This window comes from Amphiura filiformis, chromosome 1, assembly GCF_039555335.1.
Source record: "Amphiura filiformis chromosome 1, Afil_fr2py, whole genome shotgun sequence".
Classification (NCBI taxonomy): domain Eukaryota; kingdom Metazoa; phylum Echinodermata; class Ophiuroidea; order Amphilepidida; family Amphiuridae; genus Amphiura; species Amphiura filiformis.
This window is the reverse complement of record NC_092628.1, coordinates 61,293,580-61,312,486: the sequence shown is the minus strand read 5'-3', so window position 1 is coordinate 61,312,486 and position 18,907 is coordinate 61,293,580. Positions and strand designations below refer to the sequence as shown.

The window sequence follows — 18,907 nt, the reverse complement described above, 5'->3', positions numbered from 1 at the left end:
TTTCGAGTTTCATTTTCGAGCTTCATTTTCGAGTTTTGAGTTTCATTTTCGAGTTTTGAGTTTCATCATCGAGTTTCGAGTTTCATTTTCGACTTTCCTTTTTCCTTTTCATTTTCGAGTTTCATTTTCGAGTTTTATTTTCGAGTTTCATATGATTTCACTTTAAAGAGCTGCTCTTACCTTAAGGGTACGGTCTTAGTACATAGCCACTATTATATAAAAATAACAGCCGTTTAGCTCTGAAACAACCTGTGTGCTTGTTCCTACACACACAAAAATACGGGGTCAAAATTTGACCCCGAAAAGTGACCTTGTAAAAGGGTTGATATTTTGACCCGTTAAGTGTGTATCATTTCAGCTTGCGTGTTTTAAAGTGTGGCATGACATGCAAAAACTTAAAGTCCAAAATCTTTTTGAATTTAAGGAATATTTACAAGACTCGTAAATTGGTCAATTTTCCCATTTTCGAGTTTCAAAACTCGAAATTGGGAAAATAGGCCCTTTTTCGAGTTACGTCTATAACCAAAGAGACTGAGCCAAAATGATGACAAAGTGCTCTCTGTGAGTTATTTAACCCATAGGCCTACTCCTTCAAAAAGGCCTATGTTTAACCTAAAACAAATGTTTAGAATTATTTCACTTCATTGCCTTAAGGGTACCGGTACGGTCTATTAAGCACACAGGCCCAGGCCCTATTAGCTCCTATTGTAACAGCCGTTTAGCTCTGAAACATGTGTGCTTGTTCCTATCATTTCAGCTTGTGTGTTTAAAGAGTGGTATGACGTCAGCGGTGACGTGCAAAAACCAAAATGCCAAAGTCTTTTTGAATTGAATGAATATTATTATTTACAAGACTCGAAAATTGGTTAATGCCCTTTTCGGGTTACGTCTAGGCCTATATAACTTCAAAAGAATGAGCCAAAATGATGAGAAAGTGGTTTCAGTGAGTTATTTAACCTAAAACAAATGTTTAGAATTATTTCACTTGAAAAATACACTAGCGTGTAGGCCTAAAAATTGAATCAATAGCCTAGGTCCCACCCCGCCTTTTTTGAAGTTGAATATAGCCTAGGGCCCATCCGATGACCTCCTATTTTAAAAGTCATACCCGATGACCATCTTTTTTCCATCACTAGTTTTGTCTCCTTTCTTTTGTTTTTATAGGCCCCTAAACCTGCCCGGGCCCTGACTGTCGACTCTCCGACTCTCGGCTCCGACTCTCTATCTTTGGTTGTAATTATTAGCCTCTGGTCAAAAATAAGTCTTCCTTCTTCCTTGGAGCTTCGAAATCTTTGCCAGCTGAAGAAATGAAGATCGCCCATCCCTAGAAATAAGCATGGCGACTGACATGAAATGAATGGCCGTAACTTTGTTTGTTCCGAAAAAATGATATGACGGAAGAAACTATTGCGTAAATATTGCCGAAAGAAGATGGGTCTCACACGACAAGAGGCGTTTTCCATCCTTGATGTCCCTAAAGGTAGGCCGTTTTTTTTAATTGATTACAGTTTTAACTTTCCTAAGCTATGGATGGTCAGGTGCGCGCATGCTACACACTGGCACTGCACGGTGCGTGATCGACAATTGACATTGATTTGTCATTTCTACATTTCTACAGGATTTTATGGGTAGACAACCTATGAACAGTTGTATCGCGCCCATCTCGTCCTCTTGAACCTAGAGGGTTGAGTGCAGATATCAGAACCGGGGATGATCCCCCTTCTCTTTTCGAATAGCTCTGACACTTTAACGTGCACAGCCACGAATTTCCCACAGCCACTATCATGCCCAGCGAGGTCACGTCACACTCGGTGTGACGTGCCCTGAACTCCCAATAACTTTCGTAAGCGACAGACAAATTGCAGGAAAGCGTGCCAATTTAAGCTTCCTGTAATATCTATTGCACATAACGTACGAAGTCACAAACTTACAAACTTCAATATGCACTTCAAATACTGCAGACCAGCTGTTAATTATTACCGATCCTGTAGAATAACTTGGGCTTACATAATCTTCAATTTCATGGAATCCCGTTGCTCAGAATTGCAAATGTCATTTTTATCTGTCAAATCCGCTGTGTATGTGCTCAGAGATTTTATGATATGCTCCATAAATCACAGCTGTGAAACTGACTTTATACCACTCGCTCGCTTTTAAAGCTAGCAGAAAAGCGAAGCCTCCGGCTACCTCGTGGCATGACGTCACACAAAATTTCCGATGGGCGCCTTATTTATTTGTAACCCGTTTTGTGATTGGTTGCAAACACCATTCATCGCAATCGTTAGCCAATCAATGAAGGCGACGGCCTTTTACGGTATGAATTAATGTGACCCGCCAGTAAAGTACGTCTAACCTGATTGGTTTACAAAAATAATTGGATATTTGCTAAGCTAAGCCAGTCAGCGTGCTTTCGATGCTTAACAACCTGGTCGTAGAGGTTTTTTTTTTTTAATAAGCGAATTCACATGGTGATCCAGCGATCGAGTATAAATTCAGCATGACTTCCGCTGTAACAGGTGCAATAACAATACGTCGACACAATCAGTGACATTTACACAATACAATAATGAATTATTTATGACATGCATGGGCTGGATTTTACGATCGAGGTAAGGTTTTCGGCCTGTCCCTGCGTGAATATCGTGACTTTTCAGCATCAAAAAAACGTGAGATGAACAGTTTCTTGCAGACACTTTGATAACAGGTAACTTTTATAGGTCATATAGGGTAGAAACGATAGTTGTACAATTGTACGAAAATATACATTTTGTTATAGGCCTAAAATGTTTACAAAAATATATTGGTCCGTACGTTGTGCATGTATTCAGTTGTTCGACGTATATGTATGGGGGGCGAGAAGAAATTCTTCAATTAAATTCTGAAATTAAATTACTGAACCTAATTGAAGGATTCCCGACCATATAGGAACTTTTGGGAGGGAAGAGAATTTTCACCTAAGGCAAGCCCAAGGCTCGAACCCTCGTCGATCGTATCTCCTGGCCGGCAGCGCAATGCCTTAACCGCTCGGATGACTGAATGACTGAATGTTGTTGCACAAATTGACCATGTGACTTCAGGAGTGAAACTGATAGTTCAAACTTCACTGAAGTTTAGTGCCAGTTCAAGCTAGGCCAAAACAAATTTCGTCACAACATCACAACAGATGTGCTGAGATGACATCATTTTGCCCATTATTCGTAACAAAAGTTAAATGTTCATCATTGGATTACTAATATATTCTTATTCAATGGGTGCGTCTTGTAAAGAATTCACATAATTTGATTGGTTTTCTGGTGTATAATATCTCACAATAGTTGATAGTGATATTAGTCAGGCGCGCCGCCACGCCAATGGGCGACACGCTTCAATGATTATGCGATAATGCGTTCGCGTAATACACATGCGAGAACTAAGAACGCGATTCGGCGGCTTAGATGTTCGTGATGGTTTCGTTCATTTAAAACAACAGGGATGTCCTCACAGAAGTAACTTTATTTTTTTCTGAAAAAGGCAGTTTTTGTGCAAAAATACATTAAAACTGAATAAGAATGAGAATAAATGATAGGATTTTGTCTTTTGCCTATCAATATCGTGTCATAATGGATGGGCTGGCCAATATTTTTATCGTAGTATCCACTACTCAAAATATTGGCCAGCCCATCCATTATGACACGATATTGGATAGGCAAAAGACAAAATCCTATCATTTATTCTCTAAATATAGGTATGCTAGGTGAATTCAAATTTGCCATCAAACTGACATCATTTTATATATCAATAAAGCCCTTGAGTAAACAAAGCCTATACTGAAAACCTTTTTTTCATAGCACTTTCCGTAGCAAAGTTACATCTTGTCAAAGATTGACTTTCATCAAAAAGATTCAGCTAGCAAAATTCCCCAAAGCGGCATTTCGGGGTGTTTCTAGATCTTAGTCTCATGGCGATAGCAGCTTTTTTATCAAAATCCCACTAAAATTCCATGTGCGACTTGATTATCACCATAAAAAATCATATATTTGGGTCAAGTGAAGTATAGAAAACATATTTATGTAGGTTTCCTTCACCGACCTGTTCTCGAAAAAATTCAAATTTCTATGTAAATATGCATTGTGTTTGGGCCCCGGTCTCGGCGAATTTCGCTGACTAGCAAATGTGTTAACTAAGGTTTGCCTGGGATACCTATAATACAAAAGGAACATACCGCTTGAGTCACTGCAATTCCAGTGTAGTAATAACTGGATTCCCCGGGGCTGGATTCCTTGCCCTATTACAGGTATAATGCAAACCTTAGTAGTTAACTATGCCTGATCAAGCACCCTCACAGACCCGAATGTAGTGAGGGTGCATTATATCTGCCATCTTTCAATTGCATCTTTCAATTGCATGGATGGATGGCCAGCATCCTGGCCCACATTCTCAATCTCTCATACAAAATGATCCGTAACTAATTATCAAAAGATCGTAAATTTAATTTCTTAACGTGAAGGCGAAACGATTTGTTTACAAGTAACAATCCTTGTTCCGACACGATTCCATTAATTGACAGACCACATCACATGATCACTCAGGTGAACTAGGATTGGACGATCGATTGAGTTAAATTTTATCCAGGTTACCGGGCCATGCCTAATGGCGATACTCGCGTCTTGGAAAAATAATCGGAAATACACCATCAAGGCGACTTGATCGGTTATTGAAACTAAGCAATATTAAGTATTTCTTCTTTTATTTCTTGGATAAAATTGTAGTTTACAGTTTTGATTAGTTTGATGAGAGTGGATTTAAAAACCAGTCCACTAGTAGATTGACAGTTTGACATTTCCGCCGGAGGATAATGTGAATCCATTAAGATGTGGCGATCAATTTCACGATTTAAATCTTTCCTTTGGGGCGATTTCCATTTTTTTGCTATCATTTAAAGCCTGAAAGCATCAACACTAAAGATAGGCTATCAGTTGCTTGTGCAGCTATGTTCACATTGGATTTCATTTCTTGTTTATTGTTCACTGAATGGAAAAGCCTCTTCTGTTGTATCTTGTATTGGTTGTATTTCCCACGCATAGTAGTCAACACATTTGCATCAGCCAAATTGGCCTAAACCAGGGCCCAAACACTATACATCTTTACATAGAAATTTAAGGGGGTACTACACCCCTGTGGTAAATTTGTGACTATTTTTGCATTTTTCTCAAAAAATAATAACACACAGCAAAAGTTATGTATATTATTGGGGAAAGGAATCAAATTACTACACTGAAATTTCAGTGACACAAGACAAGCGGTTCAGTATATATGCTAGGAAATGAGGTACACCTTAACGGCACCTTAATTCTTAACATAAATAACGAACCGCTTGTCTTAGGTCACTGAAATTCCAGTGTAGTAATTGGATGCCTTGCCCCTATAATATGCATAACTTTTGTTACCACTTTGTTATTAGTTTTTGAGAAAATGCAAAAATAGACACAAATTTATCGAGAGGTGTAGTACCCCCTTAAAAGAAAAGATTGGTCAAGGAAACCTACATAAATATGTTGTCTATACAAGGGGTGTAGTGCTTCCCACCTTAAAGCGTGTGCAATACTACTGATACAAGATGCAACAGCATATGCTTTCCGAATTTTCGTACATGGTACAGTGAACAATACACAAGAAATTAAACCCAATGTTAACATACATGTGCGCAAGTGACTGCTACATACATGTACATACATACATACATGAGAGCTTTTGTTACACGCCATTTCAAAAGATCACAGCGTGAAAAACCAAAAACATATGCAAAATATATACAAGAAACAATTGAAAAACAAAAGAAAAATGAAGCAAGCAAAATTATGTTTATGAAACAGGTGGGTTTTGAGGCCTTTTTTAAAGGCAGAGACTGTTTCAGCACTTCGCACAGATGACGGTAAATTGTTCCAGATCAGAGGTGCATTGTATGTAAATGCCTTGTCGGCAGCGGATTTAAAAGTCCAACTTCAGTATGATCGGCACATTCAAACGAAAAGTGCGATCTGAGGCGGATCTAAGGCCCTCATGAGGATTCTTAAATTCCAGACATGATGACAGGTATTCTGGTCCAATGCCGGCAAGGCATTTAAAAACATACAGCATGGCTTTGAATGTTATTCTATCCTCTACAGACAACCAGTGGAGCTGATGTAAAAGCGGCGATACATGGTCCCTTTTCTTCGCACAAAAGATGATTTTAGCAGCCCAGTTTTGGAGGGTCTGAAGGCGAGCGATATCAGTAGTGTTGGCACCCATGAGGAGAACATTGCCATAATCAAGCCTGGATAAGATAAGTGAGCGGATAAGACACGGTTTCAGATTTGAAGCAGGTTTGACTGCCAAAAATGGCAAAATATAAAGTTTCAAAAAATATTGTTTTAAATATGTTTTCTAGACTGAAATTTTGTGCAGAATTCATTTCTGAAGTCAGAAATGCACAATCTGTCATTGTTTTCCTGATATGAGCATTACAGTAGAGGCATATGCTTTTGACGGAAATAAAAATATGAGATCCATAAGTGACAACATCATCACAACATATTTGAACTCTATTGGCACACTTATAAAGGCTCTGCAAGGCTCACATCATGTTGTAGTGCAAGTCTGACATCTGATTGGTGCACACACATTGAATATAGGTCACATGATTGTGCAATATTACAGGTACTAATTGTTCCCGATTTTGCTCAAAAATGGGGTGGCGAGTCAATTTGATAAAAAAATTAGAACTCTAAAAATATGCATTTTAGCACAAGTTTGATACTATATCCCTGTAGTACTGTATCATGGGAATAACTGATTAGTTTTTCTGAAGTCAGAAATGCAAAATCTGTCATTGTTTTCCTGATATGAGCATTACAGTAGAGGCATATGCTTTTGACGGAAATAAAAATATGAGATCCATAAGTGACAACATCATCACAACATATTTGAACTCTATTGGCACACTTATAAAGGCTCTGCAAGGCTCACATCATGTTGTAGTGCAAGTCTGACATCTGATTGGTGCACACACATTGAATATAGGTCACATGATTGCGCAATATTACAGGTACTAATTGTTCCAGATTTTGCTCAAAAATGGGGTGGTGAGTCAATTTGATAAAAAAATTAGAACTCAAAAAATATACATTTTAGCACAAGTTTGGTACTATATCCCTGTAGTACTGTATCATGGGAATAACTGATTAGTTTTTTAAACATGTCGCCCTCATATTTTTTTTTTTTGCGATTTTTCGAAATGCCAAATTTTACGTAATTTACAGATGTCACAAATTGATAAAAAAATTAGAAAAGAAAATTGAGAAGGAATGGAAAGATATTAATGTTATACCCAAGTAGGAACTTTTGCTGTGCATAACTGATTAGTTTTTCAAGCCTATAGCTCTTGTAGTTTTCTTGTAATCCTGATTTTTATAAATGGCGGGAATTTTTACACACATCAAAATTTTAAGGGGTAGGGGAAACATTTTTACATTTTGCAAGTCTTTCCCTTAGTTAAAATGAACAAAGTTAGGTATCAAATGAAAGCCCATTCAATACTGCATAGACTGGTAGGTCAACCATCACTGTAACACCTTCCTATCAAGAGTTATGATTTTTCAAATCAATTTGTTTGCCGAAAATGGCTTATTTTGGCATGTCAATTGTCACGAGGCATGTCATATTTGAATGATTCTGGCGCAAATGATTAAGTCAATCGCAAAAACAAATACCTGAATCCATCAAATAGTACCCTCAGCTGATATGTTTACATTTTAAAGGGCCATATCTATGTATATTGTAGACTCTATTAGTATACAAAGTTGGCATGTGAAAATTTTTGTCACCCAAAAAGTGCATTTTTCGGGCAAAATCGGACACAAATCAACATTTTGTAGCAAAACGATGTACGATACACGCGCTTTGACAAAAAAAATCATGTTCTACAAACAATTTTACCCTAGAAAAGACACCTTAGAAATTAAACATAGCTATTTTCACTCTGGGGTGAATTTTTACACACTTTGGCAGTGAAACCTGCTTCAAATCTGAGACCATGTCATAATGTCATTACTAGTATCAAAGTCCAAGAATCGTCTAATGCGAGAGATATTGCGAAGGTGGAATGAAACACTGCGTGTGAGTGAAGAAATTTGAATACGCATAGTCATGCAGTTATCAAAGATAACACCAAGATTTCGGACTGTTTCCGATGGTTCAATGGCCTCATTTCCAATTTGGAGTGTGACAGCAGGCATCTGGTTCTTAACATGAGATGAAGCGGCGATGAAGAATTCAGTCTTCTCACGATTGAGTTGAAGCATATTGCACGTCATCCATGATTGAATGTCACCAATGCATGATGTAAGAGAGGAGAGTGAACGATCAATGGACGACTGACATGCCGGGTCAAATTTGGTATACAGTTGCACGCATCTGCATAAAGATGGTAAGAAAGGCGGTGTTCGCGTATGATTCTTCCAATTGGGATGGTGTAGATGCTGAAAGATATGGGACCAACAATTGACCCTTGAGGCAGACCGTAGTCGAGGGCACACTTCGCTGATTGGCAACCATTTACACATACACTGGTGGTTCGTCCGCTGAAATATGATTTCATCCACTGAAGGGCTATGCCACTGATACCAAGTTCTTGATGCATTCGCTGAAAAAGGATGTTATGGTTGACCGTGTCAAAGGCGGCACTCAAGTCTAATAACACAAGAAAGACCCTTGTCGATGATGAAGAGATGTCATAATATCATCTTTGACCTTTAATAATGCCGTCTCTGTGCTATGTGCTGCACGATACGCCGATTGCAGTGGCTCGCCCAAATTATTATCTTGCATATGTTTGGTAATGCTAGCCTATCTTACATGTCATGATGTCTTAATTGGTGATGCTTTCACTGACTGGCTTTAAATGTTAGCAAGAAACAAAAATCGGCCCAAAAGAAAGATTGAAATCGTGAAATTGATTGCTTGTCGATAGATCACTTTTTCTTTCAAGTACCAAGGCAAAATTATAATGTGAAGTACTTATTTATGTAATTTATTTATTTATGTAAAACACTCACTGTAACTGACTACAGAATTTCCACCAAAGACAAATTCATTTGACATGTAGTGAACTAGTAATCAAGGTACATGATGCATGTCTGGCAGAGCTTTAAATTAGAGTCTGAAATCGGAGGTACAACATGGAAAATGATATTGTTGTATGATGTGACAAAAATTGTTAAAAGATAATTGAAATAAATGTTAAAAACAATCTTGAATTGTGTGTGTCAATTTTGATGATATTCATAATGCTGTTCAATACAAAGGTATATTACCAAGGCATGAACCCTCTATATCCCTCCAAACATCGTATCAGTCGGGCTCAGGTCTTATATTAAGGGGGTACCGTACTACACCCCTGGCCAATTTTGTGCCTATTTTTGCATTTTTCTCAATTGGATGTTGCGATTGCGCAGTTTAATCAGGACACACATGACCGGTCCATAGTTCATTTCCATGACTGGTCCATGGTTCCTTTTGAGCTGAGGGCATAGTTAATTCAATGACTGCACTTTCAACCAATCAGATGACAGGAATCTATCATTTTCACAGTAAAGGGTGTAACTTTTGATTTTTAGGGTCAAAATTTCAAACCACTTAAATATGTTTCTGTTTACTGAAATCATGCATAGAAGCAACTTAAATTCCAGTAAAATAATGTTTCAAAGCTTAAACCTTTTGATTTCTGATAAAAATGTTGACATTTCCATAACATTTTGGTTAAAATCTAAGAAAAAATGTATTTTACATAAGCTCAGAAAATTATGACATGAAAGCTGGAATACATGTGAAATCCCATTCCAAAGTAAGTCAACAGATATAAGTTAAATTTTATACCATGTTTTGCTATGTTTGTAATTGCAGTTTTGAAAATTTTTAACATCAAGGGTCATTTGCAATGGAAATTTCCCAACCTTAAACATATTTTTTAAGTTTTAATTGGGTTCCTATATAATTTGAATGTCTAACTTCATGTACAAATACTACTTGATGAAAGGAACCTCCCAGCCAAGTTTCACAGAAATTGGAGTTATTTTTAGAATTGGCAATTCAAGCGATTTGTGTTTCGGAGGCTTCAGTTAACAACACAGGTGATCATAAAAGTAAAATATTTGGCTAACTACTACAAGTTGACATGAAAAAATAGGTAAAAAATATCACAATTACCAATTTTCCTGCTTTGCTTCTAAGTATTGAATTTCAGTTGTGACAAAAATTAAATTATCACAGCAAGTCATTTTTTTTGTTTCGGAGGCTTCATGTTAACAATGGTTAAACATTGCAGAAGTAGTTTTTTGAAAACAACACTGTTGGGATCATCTAAGCTGTTATTTTCTTGTGTGTATTGAATCAATGATTCTATGGAAGATATTGTAGATTTATCACATTGTAATTTTTTCACCCATTTGCATGTGAAGCCTCCGAAACGGGCTTTCTTGGGTATCAGTATATTTTTCAAACATTAACCATAATATCAAATTTTTTTTTAATTTATGACATTCTGCACATATCATGTAACAATTACAATGCAGATATCAATATGGAACACACCAATTTAGATATGCATAGATGATAATTAACCTTATTGTTGTTTCGGAGGCTTCATTTGTTTTGGAGGCTTCAATTGTTAACGGAAAGTTTATATTGGGTCCCATTTTCAAATGGTGATATATATCTCCACGATTTAAAAACAAGTGACTTGAGGATCTACTTTGCTACATTTTGATAAATAGATTGGATGAGCTCTTTTATTTATATTTGCCCAAGCTTGCTGAACAGTTTGTTTCGAAGAAATCAAAAAAGTTAACGGAAAATCGGCTCTTTGAAGTCAAGATTTTATAAAAATTTTAAAAGCTTGCAAATCGACTAATTTTTGTTACCCATTTCAAGTTAAGATATCAACTGTTATGAATCAAGAAGAAGTGAAGAAATAACCAAGAATTATGAACCAAAGCTAAACCCACAAAGTTTGTTAACAATTGTTAACGGAAAATGAAGCCTCCGAAACGACAAATATCGAAGTCCGGTACTCAAAAATACAGGGCTGTTCACAATTAAATCTAATGTGGCAGTGTTTACTGAACATATGACCGTACTTTCAGGATAAGAAAAATTATCCATGAACTAACTGAAGAAAACACAGGGTTTTACAAAAATGTTACTGTTTTTTATAGTTTTTTTTTTGGCAATATTAGGTACATTTAAGCCTTCTAAAACTGAACGCAGTAACTCCCGAAGATGATTATGCTACCCAAGGTAGCTGCTAACTAGATGACTTATGTGGCCAAAAATCATGGAATTCTGTGGCTTTATTTATAGAACACTACGGATCAAAATGTTAAAAATCGAAAGTTACACCCTTTACCGTGAAAATGACCGTATATGAGGTATATAATTACAAATATTTTTATTTTTGTGTTCAGACATAAATCTAAGTTGGAAGTACTAGCTATTTCCTTAAGGTCATACTACACCCACTGATAAATTTTGTGACTAAAATAAAAAAAAAAAAAAAAAATAACTACACACTGTAACAAAAGTTATGTATATTATAGGGCAAGGAATCAATTACTTTGAAATTTCAGTGATTCAAGACAAGTGTTTCATTATAAAAGAAATGAAGTACATTCTAGCGGTACGGTACCTCTTTTCTTATCATAAATAATGTACCGCTTGTCTTGAGTCACTGAAATTCCAGTGTAGGAACTGGATTCCTTGCCCATAAGTTTTACCAGTGCGTTATTATTTTTTGAGAAAAATGCAAAAATAGTGACAAATTTATCAAGGGGTGTAGTACCACCTTAAGTAAGGTGTCATTGTATTGCTAATACATTGTACTGTCTTCTTGAAAAAAAAAACCTAGTCCAAGTAGTCAAGATTGGACTCGGTGGGGGAGCAGTCCGAGTGTCGGTGGGGGAGCAACCATTACATACATGTACAAATTGATCAAAATGATGCCTTTTTTAAAGAGTCATATCTGGAAAAGTCTAACTCTTGGGGGTCTCAACATTCACATGTATTGCAATCAAGAACACGTTTAACTAATGAAATATGAGTTGTAACAAAAAATCTCATTAAATAATTGTTTAACTCGAGTGCTAATTTAGTTTTAAAATCATCCTATATACAGTTTACACACAATGCAGCCACCTACCCGTAAATCGGTCAAAACGGTGCCTTCTTTTAAGTGTCATATCTGGAAAAGTCTAACTCTTTGGTGTTTCAAAATTCACACAAATTGCAATTAATAACACATTAAACTATTTAAGAAACATTATTTGTAATCAAAGACCTAATTAAATTATTAATTAGGTGCCAATTAATTAAACCCCTATTTTCCATTTATTTCATCTTCATGATTTTGACCACCCTGTATATTTTAACGAGAGATGATGGGAAGACTGGATTTTTTGCCTTTTTATTGTTCTATTAGTTTTTAATCAAGTACTTTCAGAGAAAAAATACTTGGAAAATGTTTTTATGTTACACCCTGTATAATTCATACACACCCTGTATAATAACATTTGATGTTAACACGTTCTGTATTCTTATAAAGGCAGCTTTTTAAATATGTTTACTTCATGAATGTTAATTGGATACATGTATAGAATAAAAATTATTGTATGGGCGGAGCCATAGGCGGAGAGCCATACTTTAATTTTGTTTTGCAATATTTGTTCGCACGTTTAAGGGTTTATCTAGCCACTGTATAGATTGAAAGTTGCAGGGTATATAGTATGTAATCGAATGAAGAAGTAGATAGATTTTCTATAATAATATGTGTTCAGGAGAGGAGATATTTAACAAAAACAAAAACAACTAAGTCTGTCAAATGCACGAATAAGAATACGTGTATAGTATAGGCCTATCCACCATTGGGGAATTGCCGCAGCTGATTAGAGTCGTTCATTTCGTGCGGTACATGATTAGAGTCTTTTATTTCGTACGGTGGATAGCGGGCAATGGGTGTATTTTTTTTTTGCTTTTGTGTTGCTTTTTGGAAACACTCGCGCCCGCTATAAAGTCGTTAATTTGTTTGCACAGACCTAGTCTCCTACACAGCCAATTTGTGTCGGGCGATCCGAACAAACATCGTGATAGCCACATACAGTCTGGCCCGAGGCACAGACTATCAAGTGTTTACTTACCAGTGACCTTCAATAAAATCGATACTGTAGTACAAACATGCTATATACAGGGTGTCCCTGAAAGAACTGTTTCGTCAGAAACTTAATTGTTTGGGTATTTTAACGCCACAACTAAACAAAACTAAATACTTTTTGAATTTTGACAAAAAGACGAAATATTAAGATTAGAAATTTAATAACGTGGCATAATCACTGCAAGCATCATAATTTTTACTTCATTTACTGTATAAAACACATCTTTTGACTCATTATGACCCCAGATTTTGTTTCTTTTTTGAGAAACAAAAATCCTTCCAAACTTTACATAGAGCCAAAAATTTACAAGATTAAATTTTTTTATTTTTGGCATAACAATTCAGGGAATTTTGTTTTTGTTTGTTAACGTTTGTTTTAATACGCAATCACTTTCGGGCACACCCTTTCCAACGAAAAATGAAACTCTCAACATTTAATTTTGAGCATGGAGAAAGGAAATCATAATTTCCCTCCCGTTTCTCCCCATTTTCCCCTTCTGTTTTTTGTTATTATTATTATTATGTCAAAATTTTCAACATTTCATTATTACGTTTCTGGCAGGGAGGGAGGGGGTTGGCTGAGAAATGAAACTAGTTACGCTTATAGGACGTCATCAATCTTTTGGTTTGTTCCCTTATAGGGTCTACAGGGGTTTTAACAACATGGTGTATCGCCTAAACTTGGTCAGTTGTATTTGTAGAGCTGAATAGATTTCGGGGTCATCCAAGGTCACCCAGGGTTCATCTGAGGTCAAATGACTAAAAACTGTCATAATGGCACGAAACTTGGTGGGTATAGTCAACACTTAGAGTAAAATTTTTGGAAGGTCATTTCGGGGTCATCCGAGGTCACCCAGGGGCATTTGAGGCCAAATTACTAAAAACTGTTATATGGGCTCGAAACTTGGTGGGTATAGTCAACATTTAGATTCATTTTATTGGAAGGTCATTTCGGTGTCATCCGAGGTCACCCAGGGGTCATCTGATGTCAAATTACTAAAAACTGACATAACAGCATGAAATTTGGTGAGTACAGTCAACATTAAGAGTCAAATGTTTGGAAGGTCATTTTGGGGTAATCCAAGGTCACTTAGGGGTCATCTGAGGTCAAATGACTAACATCTGTCGTATGGGCATGAAACTTGGTGGGTACAGTCAATATTGCTAGGAAACTGTCTATACATACAAACTGAACTTCCACCACACGGCTCGGGTTGTTTTGGTAAAGCAATACCAACACCTGTTGTGAACTCGACACCACGAGGGGATATCCCATATCCCAACCCGTGCTCTGGGCATCTTGTAAAACATAAACATTACACAGCTGTGCGGCCTATTACATTTCCATAATATTTCCTTCTTTAATCACCCCACACTCCCCATCCACCATCCAGGCTTCGCCCATACAGGGTTCTGAAAAGAAACTCACATCTAAACACAACCACTACCATACCATCACCCAACAACCTTACACACCAACCGCGTATGCTGAAAACCGCGCAACCCGAGAACCGCTCTAGTTTTCATTTGAATTGGAATTGGTGACTTTTCTCTCAATTTGAAATGTGTAACTTTTTTCAAACCAACTTATGACATAATGTTATTGACATATGGCCACTAGCAGACTGATTTTTAAAATCCACTATCATCAAATTAGTTAATCAACACTGTAAACTACATTTTTATCGAAGAAATTAAAAGAAGAAATACCTTACTAGATATACAGTGGTACAGGTAGCTGGCTCATTCACAGCACAGACCCTAGAATCTTTCTTTACATGTAGGTCTGTGCTCACAGGCAGGGTCCCACATGGAAGTGTGTCAAATGCAGATATTGAGGAGTTGATAATAAAAATCCCTTTAAAAGGGATGTGCTAGCAAAGGATGAATTACAAATTCATCATTAGCGATTTTTCCCAATGTTACACCCAGTTTTTTAGCTGCGGGTAGCAGCTCTATAAGTCACCATGTCTCTCCGTTAGTCCGTCCGTCCGTTAGTCTGTTAGTCCGTCCGTCCGTTAGTAACAAACGCTAAAAAATGCTGTAACGTCAACATCGTTTGTCGCATGGCTATGGTACTTAGTGAGGGGGAGGGCCTATACCGGCCCCATACTGGAAAAGAGTTTCGTCCCGAAATATGCTAATTAGGTCATTAAACTAGGGGCATTACACGATTTTCAACAATTTCTAAAAAATGCTGTTACGTCAACATCGCTTGTCGCATGGCTATGGTACTTGGTGAGGGGAGGGCCTATACCGACCCCATACTGGAAAAGAGTTTCCTCCCGAAATATGCTAATTAGGTCATTAAAGGGGCATTACACTATTTTCAACAATTTCTAAAAAATGCTGTTACGTCAACATCGTTTGTCGCATGGCTATGGTACTTGGCGAGGGGGAGGGCCTATACCGGCCCCATACTGGAAAAGAGTTTTGTCCCGCTAATTAGGTCATTAAAGGGGCATTACACGATTTTCAACAATTTTCTGCATTTTCTAAATTTAGATTTTTTGGATGCAAATACTCTTCTGGCATTATTTGCATCAACATTGTTTGTCGCATGGCTATGGTACTTGGTGAGGGATAGGGCCTATTGGGCAATTAAGGGAAATTTGGGAAAAGTGGGGAAATTGAGGGGAATTTGGGAAATTAAGGGCAATTTTGTGGGAATTAAGGGAAATTGAGGGAAATTCAGGTGAATTAATTGAAATTGTGGGCAATTAAGGAAATTGAGGGAATGGGGAAAATTTAGGGAATTAAGGAAATTTGGGAAAATTGAAGAGAATTAAGGGAAATTGAGGGAAATTCAGGTGAATTAAGGGAAATTGACAAGAATTAAGGGAAATTAGGGTATTTAACACTTTTGATGTCAAGGCGCTTTTTTCCCGAAAATTGTGTGGACATCAAAAGTGTCCGAAATCGGTTTCGAACACTTGCTATGTCAAGGCGCTTTTTCCGACAATCGTTTGGACATCAAAAGTGTCCGAAATCGGTTTCGAACACTTTCGATGCCAAGACGCTTTTTTCCCGAAAATCGTTTGGACATCAAAAGTGTCCGAAATCGGCTTCCGAACACTTTTGATGTCAAGACGCTTTTTCCCCGAAAATTGTTTGGAAATCAAAAGGGTCCGAAATCGGTTTCTGAACACTTTTGATGTCAAGACGCTTTTTTCCCAAAAATCGTTTGGACATCAAAAGTGTCCGAAATTGGTTTCCGAACACAATTTTTCAAATTTTTTTTTGGTGTGGATGGAAATACCCTTTCTGGCATTATTTTAAGATGAGCGCCCTCAAAGGTTAAGCTCACAGAGGGGTTACAGGTCAAAATAGGGGTCAAAGTTAAACCTGCTTCAAAGACACCATAACTGCAAAATTGAATTCCTTGTCCCGCAGCGACCGCTACGGTTACCAACGGTCCTTGTTCTAATCTAGTAACGTAACTTTTGTGATGTTTGGATTAAAACGGACTATAAATTTAATTGTAATTAACAATCTGGTTTTGAAAATTTGAATACACAAAATAATAAGCACAATTGTTGGAAAGTATAATATCAGCATTATAGGGAGAATGCACAATTTTTGATAGCAAAATGCCCATGCCATTTAAAAAAATTAGCAATTACGCATTTTTTCTCCAAAATATGTTATTTTTCTCCCCAAAAGTTTGAATTTGCAATATTTTTTCTTCTATATTGTTTTGTAATTTTTTACAATGGTCTATCTATATTCTATTTACTTTTTTTATGCTATATACTTTTTTATAATATACTCTTTTAATATGGATTGTGTTGTAGATCATAAATGGATTCTTTGGTTTGATTTGATTTGATTTGATTTGAGTGAAAATGGTTATTTTGGGAAATTTTTATTTTTATTTTCCCGGTTGGACCTATAATGTGTGATTATACCCAAAATGTGCAAATTTTGGCATTTAAAATTGAACAGGGATTATGAGAAAAATATTAGCTTTCTGATGATGCTAAAATGATCTCCATTTGGGTCAATTGAGAGACAAAATGATCCAGGTGAAAATATAGCACACTATGTAGTGCCTCCAAAGTGGCGCTGGAGCACAAGACAATGGATGTAATGTTAAGCATGTGAGTATTGTGCAGTCATGACTCGGATGAGTAAGGCTTACTCACCCTTGGAATACTTCTGGCTGGGGAATATGTGTGTGTGTATGAAGCCAGTTATTCAATATTTTCAAGGGTGACACTTCATTTTTATGGATTGATCAGTATATTCACCAGGGAGGAAGGCACAGGTGAAATTCACAATTTGTGGAATGAATAATTGCACCCCTACATAGCTTTTTTTTTATTAAAGGATTGCCAAAAAGTGGTGGGGCATATTTTTAATTTAGAAATGAGTTCAAATTCTGCTTTTTGTTCAACAGTTCAAATGTACGCACTGCTTCTGCAGTGAAGGTTGTTTGTGGGAAATTGCTAGTGTTTCAACTTTTCAACGGTATCCTATTAAAAGTCCTTTTTGGAAATTTGGTGTTCCGTTCATACTAGATGTTGTATATCAACCTTGCAGTTTGTATGTGCTGGTGCTGCTGGGAACTCACCAGGATCACCATGCTATATATTACATGACAATTTCCGTCCCATGACAGATTCAGGAGGAAATATTTTTATGCCTGTTTAGATTGTACTTAATTTATTTTTGGTGCCAATAGAAGCATTAAAATAATTGATATAAAAGGTGTGTGGGGTAAACAGCAACTCTCACTCAGGTTTACTAATTTTGAAAAGGCCACTAAACTATGGTATGGTAACAAATAGAGCCAAATTATTAATAGAATTTGTAAGGTTAATTTGAGGTTCAAATAAAACTTCTGAATCAAGATGCAAACAAGATATTTGTGTATCTATAGCGGGCTCTGCTCTGTGGGTGTGTGTGTGTTACACCAGGAATCCCCTAAAAATGTTTATATGATTGCACCATCATTTGCAATTCTCAATCCCTGTGAAAGGTGCAATGCTTCAACATTTGTGTTTCGTGTAGAATGTGATTGTCTGAGTATACACTGTATGCATGTACAGTGCAGTACAGTGCAGTACAGCGCAATATTATTTATTAAATATATATATACCCAAGATTGTTACCCTTTTTTGATAAATTTGTCCTTTGAGCTTTGCAAAATAACAGGAAATTTGATTATTTGTCTCCTTTCTGTACCATGCTATTCCTGTCATTGCTTGAGTAAATAATGTGCAATTATAATAGATTTTGTAAAATGGAAAAATAAACATTTGGAAATTGTAGAAATCAATGCTCTAAATTAGGTTATTAACTACCAAATAAGGCTCTGAATATTTATATTTCACATTAAGACACAGGCCCATTATCTTTTGATGAAAGGAAAAGGGGGTCTCGGCAATCGGCAGGTATATAAAAATTGTATGGTATGCATGTTTCAAGAAAAGTTAGAAACCTTATTGTTGATTTAAAATTATAATCACAATCATTCCCGTCGTGTTGACAATCATTACAAAATGATTATAAATCGGATGAGTGTATTTTCATTCAGTAATGTTTAGGCAACAAAACATGTGATATCCCATGACACTGGTAGTACCATGACAACAAAACAGAAAGAAGGTGAAATCAAGTTTGTCAGATTCTGTGCATAAATTCTAAATCAAGAAATAGGAACTGCAAAAAGGGAAACCGAGCTAG

The 18,907-nt window shown here is 36.6% G+C and overlaps 1 protein-coding gene and 1 long non-coding RNA gene across 2 annotated transcripts in view; one reads left to right on the top strand and one right to left on the bottom strand.

Moving 5' to 3' along the window:
• Nucleotides 1-18,907, bottom strand: part of LOC140150325 (uncharacterized) — a 444,264-nt gene that overhangs the window by 122,079 nt on the left and 303,278 nt on the right. The window lies entirely within an intron of this gene.
• LOC140168348 (uncharacterized) overlaps nt 1,284-18,907 on the top strand; it is a 39,471-nt gene continuing 21,847 nt past the window's right edge. The window contains 1 exon segment of the mRNA XM_072191722.1: nt 1,284-1,480. Within this exon segment, the coding sequence (XP_072047823.1) occupies nt 1,432-1,480 (49 nt within the window). The 5' untranslated portion in view covers nt 1,284-1,431.